The sequence below is a fragment of the Barbus barbus genome (assembly GCF_936440315.1).
Source record: "Barbus barbus genome assembly, chromosome: 50".
NCBI lineage: Eukaryota > Metazoa > Chordata > Actinopteri > Cypriniformes > Cyprinidae > Barbus > Barbus barbus.
Genome location: NC_136728.1, coordinates 696,473 through 723,581, shown reverse-complemented (window position 1 = coordinate 723,581; position 27,109 = coordinate 696,473). Strand labels below are relative to the sequence as shown.

General features: G+C 40.6%; 1 protein-coding gene across 1 annotated transcript; it reads right to left on the bottom strand.

Moving 5' to 3' along the window:
• Positions 1 to 2,170: 2,170 nt before the first annotated feature.
• LOC306867970 (CD44 antigen-like) lies at positions 2,171 to 26,767 on the bottom strand. The gene is made up of 8 exons (XM_079413940.1): positions 26,508 to 26,767; positions 10,232 to 10,400; positions 9,987 to 10,126; positions 9,829 to 9,906; positions 8,313 to 8,552; positions 8,105 to 8,152; positions 4,526 to 4,604; positions 2,171 to 3,716 (listed from the first exon to the last, which is right to left on the bottom strand). The coding sequence occupies exons 1-8, from the start codon at positions 26,572 to 26,574 to the stop codon at positions 3,548 to 3,550; spliced, it is 990 nt and encodes a 329-aa protein (XP_079270066.1). The 5' UTR covers positions 26,575 to 26,767; the 3' UTR covers positions 2,171 to 3,547.
• Between the last annotated feature and the right edge of the window lie 342 nt (positions 26,768 to 27,109).

Below are 27,109 nucleotides of genomic sequence, written 5' to 3'. Positions count from 1 at the left end.
CATCAACTATTGCCCAGTCAGCAATGAAATAAAGAGTTTATCTGATTAATAAATTAATTCATATATGATGTGTTGTTAACTAAATGTGTCATCATGGATTAATTCCCTATCAGCATCAAGTTGTCACGGGTTGCTGGAGCAGGGAGCTCAAAGGAGTGTGAAGGAGGCAGATCTCAAACAAAATAAAGTCTTTAATAAATCCACATGGGAAAATCAATGAATGCACTTAAAATGACGTGAGACAGGACAGAGAACCAAGGCACAAACAGGAACTAATATAAACAGACTGATTAACAAAACAGGTGCGTGGAATAATCAATCAACTTAACAAGAACAAGAAAATAACCAAATAAGGAAACTCAGGAACAAGGACAGGGGTAAAACATGGAAAAACAAGTCCAAAACCCTGACACTAGTAGCTACTAACAGTGTAAATGAATTACCAAATGTTTCAAAGCCATGTATTTCAACTTCCAGCTGTCTGAATTAATAAATCATTACATCATAATTGGCAAAGATAATATTGTTATGATTTTACTTACTGAGCATGTGAACATAAAGGGTGAGAGAAATCAGATGTTTTCATCATATCGAATCTGTGCACGAGGGCTTAAAGTGACAGTGTTATGAAATCACCAGACATTGGAAACAACACAGGTTTATTGCAAAGTGGAATATGAAACACAGGGAAGTAAAAAGAGACGCAGCAAGTTGGAATGAACATTTGGATGATAGTATAGTTTGTTACTATGTTTCAGGTGATGTTGGAGACTGTGGAAGGTGACGGAGCACACACCTCATCTAGATGGTGATGAATGTGCTGCTCACAAAGATATTCAGAAGACATGTGAGAGAACAGGTAAGGAGCTCTTTCTCAAACGAGACCAAACAAAGTGGGTCTCTGAGATGTGTGCTTTCTATCTGTGTGATGATAAGATGATTGATGACAGGTGCTGGTGACGGTGAGCGTTGTGATTGGGTGACGGGACAGACAGCCTAATACAGTTAATGCTGTCTGTCATTGTAAGAGATGGGTTGTTTTTTTTGTGGTCCGCTCAACGGATCAACATTTAGAGACTGAAAGTCTATTGGGGGATACATTCAAGGTTGCAGACTGGTGCAAATCATATTCAAGGATGCAACTGATGCAAAACAACATCATTATCTCCTTGAGAAAGAACAACGCGTTTAGGACTTGGTTACATTTCAACGTTGATATGTACTGGGTGCAGAATTCTGTCACAATATACTTATTGTGAAACCTCAGAAATATTGCTGAGTAATGGTTCATCTTTTGTAATTGATGCAAAGTGCACCCAACTGGGAGGGGGATCGAGCCTGATCAACTTGCTTTCCCTCTCACTTGGAGGGTTGTTCTTAACCCGCACCTAATTTTGAAGTATAAAACATGGGGTTTCTTTCAGTTTCAGTGGAAGCTCAGCCGTGGGATAAGTGCACGTCGCCCGGCATTTCTCGGACAGGTGTTGGTCTTCTACTGTGACTGAAACGGGCTCCTCAGTCTTTTGAAGAGTGAAGATGATGGCACAGTTCTGAGATTGTATATTGGTTATAATACTTTGCTTGGGATTTTAGGTTTAGTGTATGCTCAAGTTAGTGTATTATTCATTCACGAATATTATCTTTTACCCATTTACTCATGATCATTCATATATTATGCACTGGTTGTGGTTTTATGATTATCTTTCTTGAATGTGTTATGATTTGATTATCATCATTTTATGCATTTTCTTATAATCAGTATCAGTATTATTGATATCAGCTGTGTGTGTATCAACAATAAACAGTTGTAATTGCTTGATTAGTATGGTGTACGGACCTTTTACTGGCACCTTCTCTCGCCGAATTAGCACCTCACTGGTCTCACATTAGTTTTGAAAACCAAAACAGAAACCATACTAAAACATACTAAAACAGTCATTAACATTAATCAAACAATAAGAGACAATCACTCATTGCCCTTGACTTTTGTAGCTTTCACGAGACTTAATCTATATTTAATTTATTCAGTTAAGAATATGCAGTTTTATTTTACATTTGATTATTTTATAATTAATATAATATAATATGTTAATAGTCAGGTGCCTGAACAAGTCATAACAATGTTATCTTTGCAAATTCCTAGCTAATGATTTTTTTAAACCAGACAGCTGGAAGTAGTGAACACATTTATTTACACTATTAGTTAAAGCTAGATGTTGATAGAGAATTAATCCATGATGACACATTTCATTCTTATCAATTCATATATGTCTTACCCAGAGGTGGAAAGTCCAGTGTCCAGAGTAAAAGTCCTGCCATATGTTTATTCCACCCATGAACTCAGCAGCTGATTTCACCAGAGGAGCAACCAAGTTATTCCTTTCAAGACACAAGCAAGTCTCAAGTCATATCCCAAATCATCAAAGAGTTCAAGTTAATGAGATAATTAAGTGACTAATTATATGATGATTGTGCATTAGTGATGAACACCTGCTGATATTGAGAATTACAGAGGATCAGATGTTGATGTTTTATTGGTTAAAACCCTGTTTTAGATCTCTCTCTGTAGCACTGCATGTGGTGTTGTAAAGCAGAGAGATCAGTGCTCTACAGTGATCAGATAATCACCATGAGCTGGTTTGATTATATCCAAAATAACTTTTGTTTCTTAGTTTTGTTTATAAATGTTTGTCTTAAAGCCTAATTCTAAACAGGATTTTTTGTTTCTCAATATTGAAGAAAGAGAGAAAAACTTAAACCAGAGACAACATTCATTCACCAAAAGCATAAGCTAATCTGCTACTTCAAGGTTTGATGCAGTACTGCACAAATATTTGCTGTGAAACAATATTGCAATTGCTTAGAAGCAAATTTCTTTGAATTATTAAAAGGCTCAAGAGCCCAACTCAAGTAAACACTGACCACAATCATCATTTAATTAGTCACTTAATTATCTCATTAACTTGAACTCTCTGAGGACTTGGGATATGACTTGAAGACTTGATTTGACTTGAAAGGAATGACTTGGTTGCTCCTCTGGTGTAATCAGCTGCTGAGTTCATGGGTGGAATAAACATATGGCAGGACTTTTACTCTTTGCCCCCTGGACTTTTCAGCTTTGGTTAACCCTGGTTTCACAGACAAGGTTTAAGCCTAGTCCCAGACTAATATGTAATTTTGAGCTGTTTCAACTGGAAGAAACTTGCACTGGCTGATCTTAAAACATATCAGTGCCTTTGCTTTGTCTCGGGATGCACACCGGTAATGTTTTTTCTAAGGCATGTTAATAAAAATTACTTAATTATTAATGTCCTAATAATTAATTGAACTATGGCCTAATCCTGGATTAGTCTAAAGCCTGTCTGTGAAACCAGCCTTAATCTATTGATGTAATTGTTAATGAGTGGCTTAGTTCTTTATAAATCATACGTTATCTCAAGACTATCTGTGCATTAGTTCAGCATGGATGAAGGCATATTAGTGCATCCATATTGTAACACGATAGCGTAAAACTGCTGGTGTTTTCATTCTTCTGGGCTTTCCCCGTTCACTTATCCGGACTGATGTCGATAAACTCTGAGTTGTTGTTCCCTGAGATCTTTTCAGTGTTCACGAGTTTGACCATCTCCTGCTCCTTAGCGAATGAAGCTGCTGCACAATTTTCTTCACTTCTGCTCTCTTTTGTAATGATCAGAGTTTGTTTCTTGCCACACCATCTGTCGAAAAATAAAATGTGCACATTCACTAAAACCCAATAACACTGTTAACTTAAATAATAAATTACTGGAAGCTATTTTATAAATCCAATAGTTGTAAAGTTAGAAAGTTTAAACCAAACCTATTCTTTAGTTCTGTATTTTGTTATTGTTAGGTTACACTTTATTTTAAGGTGTCCTTGTTATAGTGTAATTATACATGTAAGTACTGAGTCATATTAATTAACTACATGTGCTTACTATATGATTAGGTTTAGGATTAGGGTTTGGTGTAGGGTTAATTGTATCATATTAGTAAATGTTACCTATAGGGTTATACATACAAATATTTTTTATCTAGCTGTTGACACTACTGTCTACTATTGTCTTTATTCTTCTGGAGCACAGATGTTTGAGTGCACTTGATTTAAAGACATTTAGGGCCTGTTCAATACCCACACTTCTGGGTGCATGCATAGAGAGGAAGTACCAGCAAGATGTTGCCAGATCTAAAAAAAATGGTAACACTAACACAGCCTAACCCTAGCACCTTTGAAGCGCTACATTTAAGAAACCACAAGCCTTCCTTCCTGAGAAAAGAAGCATATGTTCACCTATATGACAGCTATGATATCGGTTTCTAAAACCAGTTGGCAAGACTTAATAGCAACTGTTTAAGCAAATTAGATTTTGTGATAGCCGTGTCAATCAAATGTTCTTTTACACTCAAGATCACACTATGCACACAGTACATAACACAAGTAGACAAGTACAAATTGACAAGTGTGGGTATTGTGACAGGCGGTGGTATTTTTCTACTTACAACATACCTTTTTCTGTTTGCTATAATAATACAGACAAGCAGAATGAGAAGAACTGCCAAAATGGTGAGTAAAATGATCAGCCAGTCTGTAATAGAATTAGAAAAAAAATACATGTTATTTCAAACCAAGTAATAAAGAAAAAGCAATGCAGTTGTGCAAGTCAGAGTGCAAATTACAAAATAGTTTTTTTTGGTGTGTGTTCTTTAATAAACAAAATATATATTTTCATGCTTTTCCCTTTTCATGTTCTCCCAGTATGTCAGGACATCTGCTGGTTTGTCTGCTGTCAGCATATAATATAATATTTGCAATTTTTAGACATCCTACAAGCTGTTAGGCACAAGCGTCTGACAAATTTGTGGTTTAACTTAAAAATATGCTACTTTAAATAAAGGCTACTTTAACAGATTTATTTCATATATTCAGTTCAACAACACTCAGGGTCATCTTTGATTTGCATTTGTATTTGTACTGCAGATGTATTCATGGGATTAAAATTCTACTTCCACAACTATGAGACTTTGCCCATTGTACTGTTTTCTGTCAGTGCCTTTGGTTTTGCATGAGGTTGCTAAACATGCTCATGTCGATAACAGATTGTGTTTTGGGGTGGTCAAATTATATGGTTACACTTTATTTCGATAGTCCACTTTAGACATTCTACTAACTATAAGTAACTTTGTAACTATATGTCAACAACATGTCAACTAATTCTCATTAATTTGCAACTACATGTCTACTAACTCTCAGAAGGGTAGGTTTAGGGTTAGTAGAGTAAGTTGACATATACTTGCAAAGTTTCTTATACTCAGTATGTTGTATGTTGTGTACCCATCAAAATAAAGTTTTAGAAGATATTAAGCAGACAGTCTACTAATACTCTAATGACTGCTAGTTGACATGTAGTTGCAAAGTTACCTACTGTTAGTAGAATGACTAAAGTGGACTATCACAATAAAGTATTACCAATTATATTACAAGTTTAATTCAGACAAAGCTGTACTTAATGAATAGCATTACAGCTGTACATGTACTAAGAAAATGCCACAGTCCTTCATTTTCCGCATCCATCGAGGATGGTGATCAGATCTCCAAAAACAAGGCTTTTTAACTCCAGTCCTGAAGGGTCAGTGTCCTGCTGAGTTTAACACTTACCCTCGGTCCCGGACAGCCACTGTCCTGCAGAGTTTAGCTCCAACTTGCCTCAGCACACCTGCCTGTACGTTTCATGCCTAGTAAGAGTTAATTGCTTTGGTTCAAGTGTGTTTCAGTGGGGTTGGAGCTGAACTCTACAGGAGCAGGACTGGAAAACTGCCTTAACCAAACCTGCCTGAAGGTGTTCAGAATTGCTTGTGAATTAGACAGATGGGTTAAACTGGGATTGGTAGTGAAGTCTGCAGGACACTGGCCCTCCAGGACTGGAGTTGTTGAACATCCCTGACCTAACCCTGTTGAAAAAAAACAGCATATGCTCGTTAGGTACACTCTAAAAAATGCTGGGTTAAATATAACCCAGCGCTGGGTTAAAAAGGGATGAACCCAGCGGTTGAGTTGTTTTGACCCTGCATTTGGAAGAGGTGTAAAGTCCAGGGGTCAGAACGTAACAGTCCTGCCATATGTTTATTCCACCCATGAACTCAGCAGCTGATTTCACCAGAGGAGGAACCAAGTCATTCCTTTCAAGTCACAAGCAATTCTCAAGTCAAATCCCAAATCATCAAAGAGTTCAAGTTAATGAGATAATTACATGACTAATTAAATGATGATTGTGCATTAGTAATGAATACCTGCTGTTATTGAGAATTACAGAGGATCGGATGTTGATGTTTTATTGGTTAAAATGATGTCACCATCATGTAGATCAGTGTTTGCTTTAGTTGGGCTCTTGACCCTTGACACTTGTGTTAGATCTTTCTCTATAGCAATGCATGTGGTGTTGTAAAGCGGAGAGGTCATTGCTCTATAGCAAGTAGCTATTAGCTGTTTTTATATGGTGAGATAATCATCAGCGGGATTACATCCAAGTTAACTTTTTTTTTTTTTATATATATTTTGAATAGTCAACCCTGTGAAACTACAGCTGGCAAGGAAAGTGTTGCTCTAATCGGTATAATAAATTAAATCTAAAGCTAATTAGAATTCAAATAAAAATTTGAGCACCAGTATGATTTAGACACACACAAACATCTGAGAACCAGCATATCTAGTCGTGAATCGCCCTACCAACTCTAAACTCCTACCATTACAGACAGGGGCACGCCCCGAGTTTCAGCGAAATAGGTCAGATGGGATGGTCAAAGTAAGTAGGGGGTGAAGTAGTGGAATATTGAGGTGTTTTGGAAGGTTTTTTTTATTTTCTTCCGTTCACTTTGTGCGGAATAGTTTGAACAAAGCTTGAGAATATTTGTTTTTAAATTTATTGTTTTTATTATTATTACAACAAAAATTAACTCCGTTTTTGTATTGCTGTGATCAACATTATTATTATTATTTTATGACTATTCTATTTTCTTTCATGGAAAGCACTTTGAATTACCATTTCGTACGAAATGTACCATATAAATTGCCTTGCCTTGCCTATATGAATCTCAACAGTGGTGACAATCAACAAAATTCTTCATGCTACAATGCATTCTGGGTAACACCACAGTAAAAGCTCCCATCATGCACTGCAGCATGAATAATTATTGTCACCAGTGTTGAGGATCATATGATAAGTGTTCATGTCTAAAAGCCCAAGCCCAGTTAATTATTTTTTCCAATATTTAAGCATTTCAGTGGCATTTAAGATTGCTTTTTTCACAGTTCTGTAATAGCTTAGTGTCAGTCAACAAACCAAAGAGAGACCACTTCATGGTGTTTATTCAAATGACTTATAAGCAGAGAGTGTAAGCTAATCTGCTACTTCAAGCTTTTGATTCAACAACGCACAAATGTTAATAAAAGGGTCAAGAGCCCAACTAAAGCAAACACTGATCTCCATGATGGTGGCATCATTTTAACCTATAAAACATCAACATCTGATCCTCTGTAATTCTCAATAACAGCAGGTGTTCATCTCTAATGCTCAATCGTCATTTAATTAGTCACTTAATTATCTCATTAACTTTAACTCTTTGATGATTTGGGATTTGACTTGAGACTTGCTTGTGTCTTGAAAGGAATGACTTGGTTGCTCCTCTGGTGAAATCAGCTGCTGAGTTCATGGATGGAATAAACATATGGCAGGACTTTTATGTTCTGACCCCTGGACTTTACACCTCTTCCAAATGCAGGGTAAAAACAACCCAACCGCTGGGTTATATATATCCCCAGCATTTTTAGAGTGTATGTTTTGAAGCATAGGTGCTGGTTTGAGCTGGTCCTAAGCAACTAGCTCTTGCTCAGGACCAGTTTAGGACCAGCACATGACCAGCAGTCATGCTTCAAAACATACCAAGCATATGCATTTTTGTTTTCAACAGGGAAGACTGCCTTATAATCTGGTGACATGTTGTAAATTTAGGCTTGTTAAAGCAAATAGCAGTCTCTGAATAAATGCAACTGAATCCTTTTAATAAAGGGTTTATATTAATCTGGCCATACCTATAGAGCTGTTGTTTGGGATGCCATGTTCTGAAGTAACAAAGAGAACTGTAACAGAACAGATTAAAGAAGAGGGCAGAAGTCATTTTCAGTAACAATTACTTGCAATTAATATACAGAACAGTGTATTATAATTTGTAAAGAATGAATTGATGATAAAATAGATATGGCTAAAATTCCCATGATGACTTTAAACAGAATATGTCACCTGTTGTTTCACTGGTAGACGCTGTCTCACTCAGCCCTGAGGAAGTTGTGAACTCCATATCATGTGTATTACGGTTTGTCTGATCGTCTGTCTGATCGGTGTGGTTCTGTTCCACGGGGATCTGTGTGGGTCTGGTATGCATCCAGTGAACTGGAGTAGAGGACTCAGACACAAATGTGTCTTCAGATGTTGAGTTTTCAGACTCTTCTCCTCCAGCATTTGTTTGGAGTGTTGTGACCTCTGTCAAATGAGTTATGCAGAACTTCAACTTGCTGTCTTATAGATATTTACATGAATTTATTAGACAACCAGCATTACTGGAAAAACTAACACATCAAAACAGCTTAGCATTTATGTGGCCATTTAAAAAAATAAAAATAAATTCAGTCTGTGCAGGGATGGAAAGTTTGACAGGGTTTTTCCTGATAATTTAGAACAAGTAAAACTGATGCATGTACACATTAACTCAAAGATAACACTGGTCTACAGAACTCGTCTGCTTCAGAGATAAAATGTGATATTTATTATGTATTTTGATGTACTGAATTCAAGTATGACAGTTGATTGGCTGCTGTTTCCAAGATATTTCAGTTTTTATACTTTACATCTACTGTACCTGTCACCTCTCCTGTTTATGTAAAGTCTGGAATACACTACACGATTTGTGCCATGATTTTCTGCTGATTTACAGTCTTGAGAAGTTGATGCTAGATGCTGAAAATCAGAGCCAGTCTGCAGATTTTAGTTGACAGGTTTAAATGAAAATCCTGTAGTGTAAGAAGAACACAGACTCCAATTCCATCTAGTCAGAGGAGATCAAACATGTTTTATATTTTGAGCCGATATATTGTTTTCATTTGTCACGCATCTCCTAGTAACAAGGCACATGTTTCTGCGTGAGTAGTGTGTGATCCTCAGCTGTTTAGTGTGTGATGGTCAGATTTTCTTCTGTGACAATTTATAAAGTCGGTAAGTGTATGAAGCCCAGTGTATTAAAATCTGCTCAGATTTTAAAAGTCATGTAGTGTATTCCAGCCTTAACGCTTTAAAAATTAGCAAAAAGGGTTATATATTAATAAAATGTATAATAATTATAATAAAATGCAAAAGCCTATTATGTATATGGTTTAGTGCTATTTAGTGTTTTCTCTGCACATATTGCATTCATCACTGTTCAGCAATAGTCTGCAAGCACTGATGGTATTTCTCCATTGTTTCAATGTGAAATCATTCATTGTGCTCATCACTCACTGCTCCCGCGGGGGAATGTAGAATAAATTTGCCGTGCCAATGCAAAAGGCATTGTAGCATATCTACAAAAAGAGCTAATCAACCATGAAAGAATTTGTAAAGTTTGACCACATTTATTTCAGAAGCATTTTGGCTGTTGACCAGTTTAAAAATAATGTGTGCTTAAAAAACAAACAAACATTAAATATAAAAGTGTACATTAAATTTAAACATGCCTTCCGAAATTGCATACATTCAAAATGTTATTCCTTGGTAATTGTCATACCTGTAAATGCTGATTCGCCATCTGTTTTGTTGAAACTGTCAGGGTCAATCAAAGCGGCGCAGTTCCTATCTGACGGATCTGATTAAATGCAATGTTTAGTTAAAAAGATGACTGATAGTGTGTTGAGTAAAACTTTCAGCATATTGTACAAATCAAACCTTCAGCATCAAAACAGAAGGCGTCATATTTTTTTTTCTTTTCCTCAGTTTTCCTGATGATGCCGGTTTGGTTGCCAGCACAGATTTTATTTGGCCTCTGACGGAGTATCACCAACTCTGAGCTGTTTATCCATCCATACCTGCAGACAAAATGTATGCTTATGTTTAGATGGAGTTCATGGTAATAATGATCCTGTATGTTTCGGCTAATTGTCGTTTGTTTATGTTCAGATGAATGTAAGAACCTGCACGTCTGTAGTCCTTTTGCATAGGCTTTTTCCACCTGCTCCAGACTGGCTAATGAAGAAGCTAAATGCTCACACAACCTCTCAGCTGCATCAAACTTCAGACTATAGCGTTGTTTCCCCTCCACGTGAAACACTCCAGCATAGCTGCAGCTCCGTGAGCGCAGTACTACAGGAGAAACAGGGCATTAATGATAGTAATGAGTCAATATTATTCATACAGTGCCACTCTAGAAGCAAGATTTTCTAAAAACACAGCAGAAGAAGTGTGAGAGAGGAAACAGTAATAGGTTTAGTGCAGATTTGAGCTTTAATCATAAAGACGGAAAGAAGCTGATGACATAAAGATCAAGAGTAATTAATAACACCACATCTGGCAGATGTTACGATGTAGGGGTGGATGGAGTAGGTGAGGCATCCCAGCTAGGAATGTTATTGTTTTAAGAATGCTCCGAGAACATTATATATGTTCTGGTAACGTTTTAAGCGGCAAGTTTTATTTTAGTTCCCAGAATAATCTCTTAAAAGGTAGGACAACATTCTCTAAAAACATTCTACAAATGTTTATTGATAACATTCTTAGAACATCATCCTCTGACTTTCTAATAATGATTTAAGCGGGAAGCTTCCATTGGACACTGAATATGGACTCAAATGTTGCTCAGGTATCAAATTTTGGTTGAATGTAAAAACTCTGCCATTGTTTGATGAAGCTCCAACTTCATTAAATAACCCCAAAAACAGTATGTCCAGCTTCACTTATCATAAACCAGATTGACTTTATTTCTGCCATACATTTACAAAAGGTCTTATTTAGATTAACAGAGGTTTAGATGTTGATGTCTGTTTGAAAGTAATAGTTTGGTTTAATGTCACCATTGTTGTGATCAGTGTTTGCTTTAGTTGAGAAATTTTTAATTCTTCAATGCTTTTTAATGTTTTTCTTGAGCTGTTGTTGCTGCAAATAAATGCGATTAGATGATGCTGGTTGCTTGCTGATGATTAAGATATATCACATAGCGGTCTGATTATCTGAGTTCATTTAGTCTAATCTACGGTATTAGTTGCACATTATTTATTATAACAACTCAATGATTCTACAGACTGAGATCAAGCAGAATTTTAATCAGATAATTTCAAGAATTTAAAAGAAAAACATCATACAAAACTCATCATTGGCTCCCAGAATGCATTGCAGCATGAAGCATGTCACTATTTTTGAGATTCATTCACGGATTCTTCATGTTTGTGTGACAAATAATTTTTTTTTTTCTTTTAAATTCATGAAATGATCTGATTAAAAATTCTGCTTGATCTCAGTCGCATCCAATGAACAATGTGGTTTAAAAATTACAGCTAGAAATACAGATTATCTGATTAAAACACTGTTGGATCTTACACTGTTGAAACCATAGACTGTAAAAAAAAAATGGACGATGCACCTTCACTCACTTCCATTGAAGAAAAGTGAACCCGATCATCGTCCCAATAGGGTGCAGCCATATTGTGCTTATTTGGGACCCGAGTCTGCACAGTAGTGAACTTGGGACCCAAGTCTGAGCCATAGTGAGCGAAGTGGAGCCAGTTCCCGCACACACTCACGCTGAGTTGATCGCACGCCTCTGACTCTTTTTTTAAATTAACCTGACTGCTCCAATTTTTGTCTGACAACATACAGAATTACCAAATTTTGCCATAAGTTAAATATAATAAAGTTCTGCAATATATAAATATATTGTGGAAACTTAATTTCCTGTAGAGCTGCTTTGCAACGATTTGTATCGTAAATAGCGCTATACAAATAAACTTGAACTTGAACTCACTAATATAGTCAGTCGTGACGTATTGTCAAGTATGGTGACCCATACTCGAAATTGGTGCTCTGCGTTTAACCCATCCAAGTGCACACACACAGCAGTGAGTAGTGAACAAATGCACACACACGCACACACACACACACACACACCGTGAACACACACCCGGAGCAGTGGGCAGCCATTTATGCTGCGGCGCCCGGGGGGCAATTGGGGGTTCGGTGCCTTGCTCAAGGGCACCTCAGTCGTGGTATTGAGGGTGGAGAGAGCGCTGGACATTCACTCCCCCCACCTACAATCCCTGCCGGCCGGGGACTCGAACCCGCAACCTTTCGATTACGAGTCCGACTCTCTAACCATTAGGCCACGACTTCCCCTGTAGAGGCCCTCCGTGACGGGGGAGGGAGGGGACGACCGCAGCGCCGCTTGGGTCCTACACACGGGTCTCGCTCCGCGAGGGGACGCGCCCCTCGCCGGTGCGGCCGCTCATAGGAGCGACGCTGCGGCGGCCTCTCTCCGCCCGTCAGGCAAGCATAGAAATGAAATTAGCAGCATAGATTAGACTAGATTAGGTCAGTTACTCAGATCACTAAATTATAATATATTTAACATAAACAAGTAGCCAACACTATCTGATCTCCTCTCTCGGTTTTTACCATGACAAACATAGTTCCAACAAACAAATATGAATTGACACTGAAAAGTTTGAGTCCAACTGCCCAACTACTGATCACAACAATGGTGACTTCAAACCAAACTATTATTTTCAATAAACCATCAACATCTAAACCTCTGCTAATCTCAATAAGAACTTTTGGTAACACTTTATAATAACTGCACGCTATGAATCATTAGGTTAGCATTAGTAAATAGTCAGTTCATCCTTTATAAAGCATTGTCCCAACATTAATACACTTTAGTTGAGGATAGTAAGAATGTGAGGGCTGTAGATATGGCCTTGGATGTGACTAGTTCAGGGAGTCCTGTACATTGTTTGGTTCCGGCATTAGAGCCCATGCAGCAGGGCAACTGAAGTGAAGCGGCCTAGTCGTGGGTCAAAACACCACTCTTCCATTCCGATCAAAACTTCAAACAGGTTCTCCCCACTCAGTGAGGCAGCAACTGAGAAACCTGATGAAAGTGCTCTAGTAATTGGCGATTCTATTGTACGGAATGGGAAAATAGAGACACCAGCCACCATAGTCCAATGTTTACCGGGAGCCAGAGCGCCTGACATCATGGGAAATTTAAGTGGTGGCTAATGCTAAACGTAAATTCAGTAAGATTGGTGTAACCCTGTTGAAATCATTATCATTAGTAAAAGTTATATAAATTGGGATTAATCATTTCCTAGTTTGATAAATGGAATTTGAGGTTAAAAAAAGTTAAGAATCCTTGACCAGTATAAGTAATAAGAAAAATGCATATTGTGTTATGTTCATGTTTTACATTTAAAAGGTTAAATATTTTTTGGTTAATAATATTTGTGATGATATAAGATGCTTTAATGATGCCGGTAAGAATAGAAAGAAAGGGTTACAGAAATGTTTTGCGAATTTATTGTATTTCTGAAAGTTTTGTAATGAGCCTATCACGGTTGAGGTCAAAGTACAAGGGAGGAGAAGGGAGAGACGCGAGAGAGACGTGAGTGTGTGTGTACGGAGAGAAGAAAAATGTGGTTAATGTTAATGTAGCTAATGCACCTGTTTTAGTGAAAGTGTTCAACAAGGACTCTTTTATTCACTTTAATAGTGATATTTCTGTCATTGTGAGTGGCATACTCCGCACGCGAAGACTGAAATTAGTGCTTAGTGTTTTGCATGAATTTTGCTATCAAGCTAGCGGCCAGCGATCTCGAGTAGTTAAGCCTGTGTGGAACTGTGAGAGTGACGTTAATCAAAGACCCCGACGGAGCCGGATAATGTTACCGAGTGTGGACTTTGCTGTATCGTCGACCATGTGACTTTCCTCGTCAATCTTCTTCTCTTCAACTCTCTTCATCCTGGTTCCTGTTACTGACGCCTTTGATCCTGTCCGTGTGAGCTGACATCGGCCTTAAGTATATAAGGTACCATTTTTTGTTTGGCCTGTGTGGTAAAGCAGCCATTTTTTAAGGCTACAACGCACTCAAGCTTACATTCAGGCCTGCATCATTTGAACATTTGAAGGGTATTTTCAATTTAAAATAGAATTTTGCCGGCTATTTTATTTTCTTGGGCCCTATTGTTTGAATGTGAAGTTAAATGCCTTTGTGATTTGACAAGTGAGTTTATTAATACCTTTTTACTTTCTGATACACTTTTTCTAACTAAATCTGTCATATTTTTATAAAACAGTTGTGGTTACTGACTGATATTTTCAGTTGATCAGGGGAAAAGGGTCATTTTTGAGTTAAATGTGAAAGTATTTATAAGATAAAAGTACTTGAAAGACATTGCATTTCTGTTTGAAGTGTAAATAGTACTGCTTAAATAGTGATTTAGAGGGAAAAGAGTATTTCATACACTGTGATAATAATCACACACACACAAGTTTAATACTGATACATTTATTATTAGTGAAACTCATATTTGATTGAAAAAGAAATTTAAAGAACTCAGGATAGCCACCTCTCATTATAGTGAAACAATATAGAGAGGCGCTACATTGTTATTCACGTCGGCGCTAATGATGATCAACTTCGCCAGTCGGAGATCACTAAAAATAATGTTAAAGAGGTGTGTGAACTTGCAAGTATGATGTCAGACACTGTAATATGCTCTGGTCCCCTCCCTGCTTACCGGGGTGATGAGATACATAGCAGACTGTCGTCACTCAATGGCTGGATGTCTAAGCGGTCCCAGAATAACATAGACTTTATAGACAATTGGACAAGTTTTTGGGGCAGACCTGACCTGTTGAAAAGAGATGGTCTTCATCCCTCCTGGGGTGGTGCCGCTCTTCTCTCTAGAAATATGGCACATAGTCTTAGAGTCCGTACTTGACTAACTGGGGCCCAGGTCAGGAAGCAGACAGACTGGCTAAACCGACCATCTGCTAGCCACCTCATGTCACAGAAGTCAGTTAACTCTCAGCACATAGAGTCTCCTTTAGCTAGATATCACACTATAGAGATACTTTCCCCGAACTAGAAAATACAGAAAACGTACAAACCAAATTAAGAGTAACAATTTAATTGATGTTCAACAAAGAAAAAATGCTTACAATACAGAGAAACAATTGATAAAACTTGGTTTACTGAATATCAGGTCCCTTTCTACAAAAGCACTTTTTGTAAATGATTTGATCAATGATAATAATCTAGATTTGCTCTGTTTGACAGAAACATGGCTAAAACCAGATGAATAGATTACTTTAAATGAGTCCAGCCCCCAAGATTACTGCTATAAAAATGATCCACGTTCAAAAGGTAAATGGGGAGGTGTTGTTACAATTTATAGCAATATTCTCAGTATTTCTCAGAGGGCAGGCTTTAAGTATAACTCATTTGAAATTATGGTGCCGCGTATAACATTATCCAGAGAAACACGTGTTAGTGATAAATCCCCTCTGATGTTTGTACTGACTACTGTATACAGGCCACCAGGGCACCACACAGACTTTATTAAAAAATCTGATGATTTTCTCTCTGAGTTAGTACTGGCTGCAGATAAAGTCCTAATTGTTGGCAATTTTAATATCCATGTCGATAATGAAAAAGATGCATTAGGATCAGCATTCATAGACTGTCACGGTTCAGGGTGCCTTCTCGGCTCCTCGTGCTGTCTGTGTTGTCCTGTCATGTGCGGCAGCTCGTGGTCTGGGCAATCAGCGCTGATCGTGCAGCGGGAGGGCACGGATCACGAGCTGACTCTCCCCCACCTGTCGCTCATTCCCCAACTCCCATATATGTCCCTGTTTTTCCATTTCTCGTTGTGAGTAGATTATTTTGTCTGTGCTCGTGTTACGTGTGTTTCAAGAATCTCACTTCTCGTTGTTCTGTACTTTTATTTCCATTGTGCTACAGGTCTCGTAGCATGGAGATCCAGCAGCTTGTGTGGTCCGCAGATGCTGCCGGCCAGCTCTGGAATCTTCGCTTCCTTGAGCCGCTTATATATTGTTTATGTTATTTTGTGTTTTGGTGGCTAAATAAAAGTTTTCACCAGCTCCACTCTGCACCTGAGTCCTTCCTCACGCACGCCGTGACATAGACATTCTGAACTCTATTGGGGTTAGATAACACGTTTCCGGACCTACTCATTGTCGAAATCATACATGGAATTGATATTAGTGGTGTTGAAATTCTGCAGCAAAGCGATGATATCTCAGATCATTTGTCTTGTCTTGTATAAACTCCATATAACTAAAACTGTAAATTCTACCTACTCCTTGTTACAAGTATGGTAGAACCATCACTTCTACCACAAAAGACTGCTTTGTAAGTAAACTTCCTGATTTATCTCAATTCCTCAGCATATCCAACAGCGCAGAAAAACTTGATGATGTAACAGAAACTATGGACTCTCTCTTTTCTAGCACTTTAGATACAGTTGCAACTTTACGCTTAAGGAAGATCAAAGAAAACAGTCTGACTCCGTGGTATAATGAGTACACTCGCACCCTAAAGAGAACAGCCTGGAAAATGGAGCGCAGATGGAGGAAAACAAAACTAGAGGTATTTCGTATTGCTTGGCGGGAAAGTACCCTATCCTACAGAAAAGCATTAAAAACTGCTAGATCTGATTACTTTTAGTCTCTTCTAGAAGAAAACAAACATAACCCCCGGTATTTATTCAATACAGTGACTAAATTAATGAAAAATAAAGCATCAACAGGTGTTGGCATTTCCCAAGAGCACAGCAGTAATGACTTTATGAAATACTTTACTTCAAAGATCGATACTATCAAAGATAAAATGGTAATCATGCAGCAGTCAGCTACAGTATTGCATCAGATTCCACTCATTCTCTACTATAGGAGAGGAAGAATTGTATAAAGTTGTTAAATCATCTAAACCAACAACATGTATGTTAGACACTATTCCATCTAAACTACTAAAAGAGCTGCTTCCAGAAGTAATAGATCCTCTTTTGGCTATTATTAATTCATCACTGTCATTAGGATATGTAAACAAAACCTTCAAATTGGCTGTTATTAAGCCTCTCATTAAAAAAACACAACTTGACTCCAAAGATCTAATTAAATACAGACCGATCTCAAATCTCCGTTATCTGTCAAAGATACTAGAAAAGGTAGTATCCTCGTAATTATATTCCTTCTTAGAGAAAAATGGTATCTGTGAGGATTTCCAGTCAGGATTTAGACCATATCATAGTACTGAGACTGCTCTCATTAGAGTTACAAATGACCTGCTTCTATCATCTGATCGTGGTTGTATCTCTTTATTAGTTCTACTGGATCTTAGTGCTGCGTTTGACACTATCGACCACAACATTCTCTTGAATAGACTAGAACACTTTTTTGGCATTAGTGGAAGTGCCTTAGCATGGTTCAAATCGTACTTATCTGACCGCCATCAGTTCGTAGGAGTGAATGAAGAGGTATCATATCAGCCACAAGTGCAGTATGGAGATCAGTACTAGGGCCGTTACTTTTCACGATTTATATGTTACCCTTGGGAGATATTATCAACAGACATGGGACCTCATTTATAAAGTGTGTGTACGCTCAGGTTTGATAGTAGAGTGTGCGTACGCTTAAATCCACGCCAGCGCTCATATTTATAAAGATGGTCTTTGATGTTGAAAAGTGCTTAGTGTCACATCAGGGTCTGAGCAGACGTACGCACTTTTTATTGTCTCAGTATTGCAGGTTCCCTTCCAGGAACTTCGAGCTGCGTCCGAAGACGCTACGGGAACGCCATCAGCGTGACCATGCTCTGAATATCAGGTTTAATCAGTCCAATAGAAGACGAGGCGTCACGGGAGGGGTGACGTCACGACCAGGAGGCATATAAGCACGTGCGGCGGAGCCGGCGTCAGCCTTTTGTCATTCAGCAAGCGCTCTGTGTGTTGTCAGTCCGATTTTTGTCTTGTGAGTCTTATTTAGTGTTGTCTGTCCTAAAAGATGCCTAAATCCAAGGTCAAGATCCCAGATCGCGTTTCAGGTTGTGTGTTAGTCCCTGCCCTCGCTACATCACGAGTGGGGACACACACACAATCTGTGCGTGGTCTGCCTGGGTGCCGCACACTCCGCACCCGGAAGGCTTTCTTTGAGGAGGGAGCCTTTGTGAGCCCCCACGCGGTGCTGGTCCCGCTTTTGCCGAGGCAGAGCGGCGGCTGCACTCGTGGGGCTCGCACATGGATAATCAGATCCAGCGCCCGCTCTCTGTGTTCGGAAGCCGCGTTTCTTCCCCCAGAGAGAGGGCTCGACGCCCCGCTTGTCTTCCTCCGAGGAGGTGGATGTGAGGGACGTCATGAGCTATGCAAGCTGCAGTGTTTGCACAAGCATAAAGAGAAAGTAAAGCCGGTCCCGCTTCTGCCGTAAAAAAAAAAGAGAAAAAAAGGCAGAGCGGCGGCTGCGCTCACGGGGCTCGCAGAAAAGGGAAAAAAGGCTGATCTGGCTGGCGAGATTCAGACGGGCATGTCCCTATCTCCTCCCGTGTCCGCCAGATCTGACGCGTCTCTCAGTTTGGAAGTGGTACTCTTCCCTCCGAGACGAGGGCTCAACACTTAATTTCTCTTCCTCCGGGGAGGTTGATATGACGAGCGTTGGCGAGGTTTCGCCACCTTTTTCGCCCCAGTTTGAGGAGCCACTTCTACACAGGAGCCTTCCATTTTTCCCTGATCTCCTCACCGAGGTGTCGAGATCGTGAGTGAAACCTTTTCGTCCCGGCCATTCATTCCCGTGGGAACTGAATGAGCGCGGGTACGGGGCGGTGCCGTGGGTTATGAAGACGCTTGCGAGCTGTCTCCCTCTACGGCATCGTCTTTGAAGGCTCCTGCTCTGCTTACAACATCTTTGATGGGCAGAGGGTATGCGCGCTCTCTAACTCAGGTGGCTGCTGGGCGGGCGCAGCCTCCTCCGCATACCAGCTCCTCGCGCAAAAGGTCCTGACGGGCGAGCCCCAGGACCGTGGAGGGCGACCCCTGCTGGGGTGGAGCGGCTTACACCGTGGTACTCGGTGACCGGCTCCCCTCGGTGCCCTCCTGGGACCTGTCTACCAACCCTGCCGTTGTTCCAGGGCGCAGCGGGTCCCAGCGAGTATCTTCCTCAGGTTTCTCCCCCTGTGAATACAGCGGGCCTGAGAGACTCGCCTCAGCTGCCAATCGCGCATCTCCTTCCGGTGCGCCGCATCGAGGCAGCGGTCTGGCCGTTTCACTGACACCAGAGGTCAGTCTCGAGAGACTGATTCCCTTAGTAGATCGTTTGGCAGCCTGGCAGCGACTGCCGAATGTGTCTCCTTGGGTCCTGCAAACCATAGCGAATGGATATCGCATTCAGTTCGGCGGGTCATCCCCGCCGTTCAACGGGGTTGTTGTGACTGCGGTCCGCCCCGAGCAGGCTCTGGTACTGGAACAGGAAGTCGATACTTTGCTGAGGAAGGAAGCCATCGAGTTGGTTCCTCCTCATGAAGTTCACACCGGCTTCTACAGCCGGTACTTCATTGTTCCAAAGAAGGATGGGGGGGCTGAGACCCATACTGGACTTGCGTCTGTTGAACCACTCAGCCAGAAAGCTGAAGTTCAAATGCTCACTGTCAAGCAGGTCGTGTCACAAATCAGGTCCGAGGACTGGTTTGTCACAATAGACCTCAAGGACGTATTTCCATGTCTCCATCCTTCCTTCTCACAGGAAGTTCCTGAGGTTCGCTTTCGGGGGCAAAGCATACCAGTATCGGGTTCTTCCCTTCGGCCTAGCACTCTCACCCCGCACTTTCACCAAGTGTGTGGATGCGGCACTGGTCCCGTTGCGACTGCAGGGCATCCGCACACTCAATTATATCGACGATTGGTTGATCCTTGCTCAATCAGAGCGGTTGGCGATTCAGCTCCTATCACTGAGAGCTGTGCATATTCCTGGGTATCTCAATGTGGGAGCAGACGTCCTGTCGAGACAGGGGCCGAGGCCCGGGGAATGGATACTTCACCCCCGAGGTGGTGAAGCAAATTTGGAGGCCAGGCACAGACCGCTTTGCGACTCGAGATTCAGCACAATGTCCCCTCTGATTCTTGTAGCCCCTCCAGCTCCTCCGGGACTGGATGCTATGGTACAGACCTGGCTGAGGCCTCGTCTGTACGTCTCTCCCCCACGATCGCTCTGCTCCCGGGAGTTCTGGCGAGAGTGCGCCGGGACGAGGTCAGTCTACCGTTGGTAGCGCCGTTCTGGCCGGGCCGGGCCGAGTATGGTTCTCGGACCTGATTTCTCTCCTCGACGGCACTCCGTGGAAATGCCCGTCAGGAGGGATCTCTTCTCACAGGCCAGGGGCACCATTGTGCACCCTCGCCTGGAATTGTGGAAGCTGTGGGTGTGGCCTCTGAGGGGGCACAACTCATAGCTTCCGGTCTGTCAACCGAGGTTGTCGAGACCATCCTCCAATCCAAAGCTCCCTCCACGAGGAAACTGTACACCTTGAAGTGGAGGCTCTTCACTTCTTGGTGCGGAGACTGCCAGCTCGACCCAGTCAACTGCCCGATTCGTGCAGTTCTGGAGTTCCTGCAGGCCCGTTTCCCCGCAGGGTTAACCCACTCCACTGTTAAGGTCTACTTGGCAGCTATTTCGTCATACCACGCCCTTATTGGTGGCCAGTCAGTGGGTAGACACCCCCTAGTTACACGTTTCCTCCACGGTGCGTTGAGGCTGAGGCCACCGGTACGCTCTGCTGGCTATCACCTCTCTGAGGAGGGTGAGTGACCTTCAGGCCCTGTCTACGGCCTCTATTGACTTTGCGCCCGGCATGGCGAAAGTATTTCTCTACCCCAGCTTGGGGTATGTACCTAAAGTCCCATCGGTCGTACCACAGCCAGTCGTACTCCAGGCCTTCTGTCCTCCTCCCTTCGGGGAGCCAGACCAGGAGAAGCACAACTGTGTCTGTCCAGTGCGAGCACTGGGCATGTGCATCCACAGGACATCCCTGTGGAGAAAGTCGGACCAACTGCTCGAGTGCCTTGGCCCGCCTAAGAGGGGTCTTCCTGCTACGAAGCCCACTCCTAGTAGGTGGATAGTGGATGCCATGCATCTGGCATACGAGGCCTCTGAGCTTCCCCCGCTGTCGGGAATCAGAGCACACTCGACCCGAGGTGTGGCGGCCTCCAAGGCCTTCTTGGCAGGTGTCCCGGTTCAGGACATCTGCAACGCTGCTGGGTGGTCCAAGCCCCTGACATTCGCCAGGTTCTATAACCTTGACATCCGAGCCTCTCCAGGCTCATCCGTCCTTTCGTCCTGACACCAGGCAGGGACTTGTCAGTCTGGCGGCGTTGGTATATCGTTCCCATAGCGTCTTCGGACGCAGCTCGAAGTTCCTGGAAGGGAACGTCTCAGGTTACGTATGTAACCATGGTTCCCTGAAGGGAACGAGAGCTGCTTCTCGTGGCAACACTTCCGGCATCCCTGCCAGCGCTTGCTTCATGACTTGAAGCTGATGCCGGGTCCGCCGCACGTGTTATATGCCTCCTGGTCGTGACGTCACCCCGCCCGTGATGCCTCGCCTTCTATTGGACTGATTACACCTGATATTCAGAGCATGGTCACGCTGATAGCGTCTTTGGACGCAGCTCTCGTTCCCTTCAGGGAACCATGGTTACATACGTAACCTGAGATGTTTTTTTTCAATATAAACTCTTCTTGCAGCTCGCTGTTCTAAATTATGATGAATGGTGATATTTTATATGTTAATGACATTAATTAGGAGTCGTTTACAAGGAGAGAGCTGAAACCATTCAATTGCGTGAAAGTTGAAGATCATTTGCGATTCATAGATTTCACAGCTGAAAGAGACGTGTACGTGCGTTTTCTGCTCGTACGTTCACTCTATGAATCAAACGTACGCATATTCGAGATATGATCGTAAGATCAAATTTAGGATGGTTTCTGCGCAACATTTTATAAACGAGGCCCCTAGTGTTAACTTTCACTGTTATGCTGATGATACTCCGCTCTATATTTCTTGAAACACACCAAATTGAGAACGTAAGGAATGCATAGTCGATATAAAAAACTGGATGACGAGTAATTTCTTACTGCAAAATTTTGAAAAAACAGAGGTGTTAATTATCGGACCTAAACATCCCACATGTAATAATTTAGAACACTATCTAATACTTGATGGCTGCTCTGTCAATTCTTCTTCACTAGTTAGGAACCTAGGTGTGCTGTTTGATAGCAATCTTTCATTTGAAAGCCATGTTTCTGGTATCTGTAAAACTGCGTTTTTCCATCTCAAAAACATATCTAAATTGCGACCTATGCTCTCAACGTAAAATGCAGAAATACTAATTCATGCGTTTATGACCTCAAGGTTAGACTATTGTAATACTTTACTGGGTGGTTGTTCTGCACGCTTGATCAACAAACTACAGTTAGTCCAAAACTTGAATCAGGAAATATGACCATATTAGCCCGGTTCTGTTAACACTGCACTGGCTCCCTATCAAACATCGGATAGATTTTAAAATCTTGTTAATTACTTATAAAGCCCTGAATGGTTTAGCTTCTCTGTACTTGAGCGAGCTCTTATCACATTATAGTCCTCCACATCCACTGCGTTCTCAAAACTCTTGATAATACCTAGAATATCAAAATCAACTGTGGGTGGCAGATCCTTTTCCCATTTAGCACCCAAACTCCGGAACAATCTACCTAACACTGTTCGGGAGGCAGACACACTCTGTCAGTTTAAATCTAGATTAAAGACACATTTCTTTAACCTGGCTTACACATTACACACTACCACGCTTCTATTATTCAAATCCGTTAAAGGATTGTTAGGCTAAATTAATTAGATCAACCGGAACCGGGAACACTCCTCATAACACACGGTGTACTTGTTACATCGTAAGAAGAATGGCATCTACGCTAATATTCGTCTGTTTCTTTCTTATTCTGTTTCTCAGTCTGCATGCAGATCAGATGGTGGATCAGCACCAAGAGATGATATCTACAGCCCTGATCGTCAGCGGAGACCGGGACACCTAGATGAGCCCCAGAAACAGATCCCCCAGTGAAGACCTCGACTAAAAATACAATAAAACTAAAAATAAAATAACAAAAAATATAATAAAATACCTAACTACATAATACTATTATTGTTAAAAATTGCAAAAATATAAAGATAGAAATATAATACATTTAAACATTTAAAATTTTAATTAAAACAATAATATACAAATATGAAAAATGAATAAATTCATTTTAAAATAATAAATAGTATAATATATATATATATATATATATATATATATATATATATATTGTCTTAAGTTAATGTAAACAGTTGCAAAAGAAACCACATGTGTATCAGTATTGGATCCGTGAAATAGGTCTTGTGACAGCAGCCTAATAAAGCTGTGCCTTCTGTCATTAATCAAACAACTAAAGACAGAAACTACCTTACTGCTCTTGACTAAATAATGTTTTGTTGAATAACTTTAATATGTTAATTTACAGTTTGTTCAATTACTGTAGCCTATTTAAAACACATTCATATTTTAGAAAATGTAGGTAATATTTTCATTTTTTCATTTTAATAATTTATCTTATCCACCAGCAAATAATCAGAATGCATTTTTTATTACCTGACCCGCGGATATAACTGCCATCCGTGCATCACTACTATTGAGGGTCATAAACCTCTTGAATTCCATCAAAAATATCTTAATTTGTGTTCCGAAGATGAACAAAAGGTCTTACGAGTTTGGAACAAGGACAGAATTAAGGACATTAAGACATTAAGGACAGAATTTTCATTTGCTGAACTATCCCGTTAAAGTATTATTTCTGGTATAATGTGTTCATTGAAATTACTAATTGTGAAATAATTCTTTCTATTCAATTTTTAACCGCTCTTTGTGCAGTGCCTGATATGCTCTGGTGCCCCTGGTTACAGCTGTATAGGTTACAGCCCCAAAAGCCCCCTTTAGAGTATAAAAGTGTGTCTGCAAAACACGTCAGCAAAATGTGTCTGAAGGAGATGTGCAGGGAAACCCAAAGCTTGGCAATGGCATGCTGCTTCTTGTTCACTTTTTTTAGGGATCCATGGTTGCATTCATAACTTAGAGGTTCCTTTTCAAAGCGGAACTTTGACGCGGCGTCTATGACACTATGGGGAAGCAATTCCCACTCACCACACTGAGGGAGCGCTTCCTCACTAAACTGTAGATACCATAGTGGGCAAAGAATAGTCAAGACGCGTCAACCCCCCAATATGCGTCATAGACTATTTAGCAGAACCACTCCCTAAGCCAGTATGTTCCAATAGTAAAGGAAAGATACCTAAGCTTCTACACTCAATAGCAAGGGAAGTTTTGGCTTTTACAACCTTCCTTCCTTCATTTCAGGGTAGGTGTAAGTCTAATAAGCCCCCAAGAGCAGAACCCTAAAGGAAAATGCTTCACCTTGACAAAGCCCATAGCTTACCAAAAGGAGTGTATTATCAAAGCGGAGCATACATCCCTAGTACAAGAGCCAACAACAGTTAGAGAAGGTGGTAAATGAAACAGAGGGACTCTCGTGAGTGGCCCATCATAATTCCATTCACCCTGCTCTACCCTAATGTGGTACTTGAGCAGACTACCAAAGGAAGCACGAAAAGTGGTAGAAACCTCAGTAATTAGCACTACAAACTACACCCTTTATTCTTGCTACTCCTCCAAGGGGATCACTTCAAGACTCCAAAGTATCTGAGGGAGAGCAGCTCATGCTGTACCATAAGTAAAGTTGCTCTAATCATCCAAAATGGAGCGATATCCCTACTTCAGGACCCACCAGTGGTAATCAAAGTGGAGGGAACATATACTGCCCTACCTTTCTCTGTTCTCCTAGAGGGAGCAAGGTGACAAGGTGTGACAAGGTTTAGTTCTAATTCTAAAACAAAAACCTATTAAATCCCTGTGAAACCAGAGCCTAAACCTCCTAGACAGGGAGGCAAACGAGAGAAAGGCAGGCTGCCATTTGCCAGTAACTCACATCCACCATATTACAACCCCAAGGAGGCTGAAGGGAACTTACAGTACGCCCTACTTAAAATCCCCTGTACACTGGGGGGGAACAGCTCAACCCTGACTTAAATAAAGGCACATCTCTTCCATCTTTATTTGACTACTCTCTATTCTAATTCTATATTATCTATTTGTTTTCTTTTTTATTGAAAAAAAACAAAAAACAACAACACTTGACTCTCTCTTGATCTATTGCAATCTCTTCATTTTCTAACTGCTTGTTTTCTTTTTTTTTAAAGGCCTCTAACACTAGCTTTCTCTATGTCTTTTCTATTCTATCTATGCGTTTTTCTCTATGTGATCATAATTCCCACCTTCCAGTGACTGTAAAATGTTGCACTCTGTCCTGTATTTTCTTTCTTTCTTTTTGACAAGTCTGTTTCACTCATGTTACGGGTCTGGTTATTTTGTTTTGCTGTGGTTTTGATCTGTGCTGGTTTGGGGAGGAGCCCGGTTCCTTTGTTAGATTATCCTAAAGTTGTGCTCTGCTGGACAACTGGACCTTTACCTTTACCATTACTTTTATTTTATTTTCATTTTTGTTCATTATTTGTTTGTTTGTTGTTATTAATTTATCATCTTTATTTGGAACCCCTAGTAAATGGTTTGTTTAATATGATATTTTTGAATTCGACTCCCTGAGTTTTGATATAATTTAAACTCTCACTGGTTTTCTTTTGAAATACTGAAATTTACAGCTGCCCAGTAGCATGTCGAGTAGCACACAATGTGAAAGGGGTAATGTCAAAGTAAAACAGAGGTGTGTAAGCGGGTGGTAACAGTGGGACTGAGTGAGTTTTATTTTGTTCTCCATTTAGGGATTCAATGGTATTGCTTTCATCAATAGTTCAGACACAAAGAACCGGGATTTAAGATGGGAAAAAGAGATCAATGATATAACATAATTCACCACAGCAGCAAGATTTATCAGATTTATCCACCCAGCTCAGTTTTAGCAAGTCAACCTTCAAAGTTTCCAAGAACTACATGTGACAAACTTCAGAACAAAATGTTACCACAGTAACTGCTTATGAAAGCTCAGAGATGCTACAACACAAGCTGAATATTCAGAAAAATCTGGAACCAGAATCTTTCTTTCACTCGCTTTTCAAACAGTTTAAACTCCTCTGGCTCTTTACTGCTTTGTTTTTGTAATGCTGAAATGTACACCCAGCAGTTGCCCAATCTCCCTTTCCTCTGTAATAAACAAGTGAGCAGCTGACCCGTACTTAGACACACACTGCTCCATTCATACTCTGTAAAAGTCATAGTCAGAATACAGAGACAGCTGTATAATGTTCCTCTTACCCATGGTATCTTCTGATCTCGAGGAGGCCAGTAATGCAGAGGCGAGACCCAACAGAATAATCCACATCCCGATGGCTGGTGAGGAATCTGTATGTGAATCCAGACAGAGCACAGTAGAGTTTAGAGTCTGCTGTAAGTTTGGAGTATTGGAAGTGAGATTTGAGCGTCAGACCTAATAAAGATCAGAGGAAAGAGAAGTGCATGTATAACCACACCCTTCTACATCTCCCCTCTCTCTCTCAGGTCTCCGTGTGTCTGACACTGTGAGTGTGTTTGTTTGGTAAGAGCTTGACATTATTCCTGAATCATCCCTCATCTCCAAATCACCCTGCTACTGCTTCTCATCACCGTTAACATGTATATTGGCAGTCAAATGATTGTTTTTTTGTTTTGTTTTTTTAAATATTTGTTGGTCATTTTGTGTGAGTAGATGCAAAGATGATAAAATAATTTTGGCAAGTTGATTATCAAAGTTTCCGAGAACTACATGTGACAGCTACTGCCAGCGCACAAAGATCCCCTGCACCCAGTGAATCACACAAAATATCCAGGCATAAATCAAGAAAATACATAAAGCCTATTTACGCTTGATCAAGATTTGT

What these genes read in the sequence shown, in the direction of transcription:
- LOC306867970 (XM_079413940.1), bottom strand. Translation starts at nt 26,574, where the DNA reads ATGTGGATTATTCTGTTGGGTCTCGCCTCTGCATTACTGGCCTCCTCG. An exon ending in CTTCTGTTTTGATGCTGAAG is followed by an intron (nt 9,907 to 9,986) that starts GTTTGATTTGTA and finishes GCATTTAATCAG; the next exon opens with ATCCGTCAGATAGGAACTGC. An exon ending in GTCTACCAGTGAAACAACAG is followed by an intron (nt 8,153 to 8,312) that starts GTGACATATTCT and finishes GTTCTGTTACAG; the next exon opens with TTCTCTTTGTTACTTCAGAA.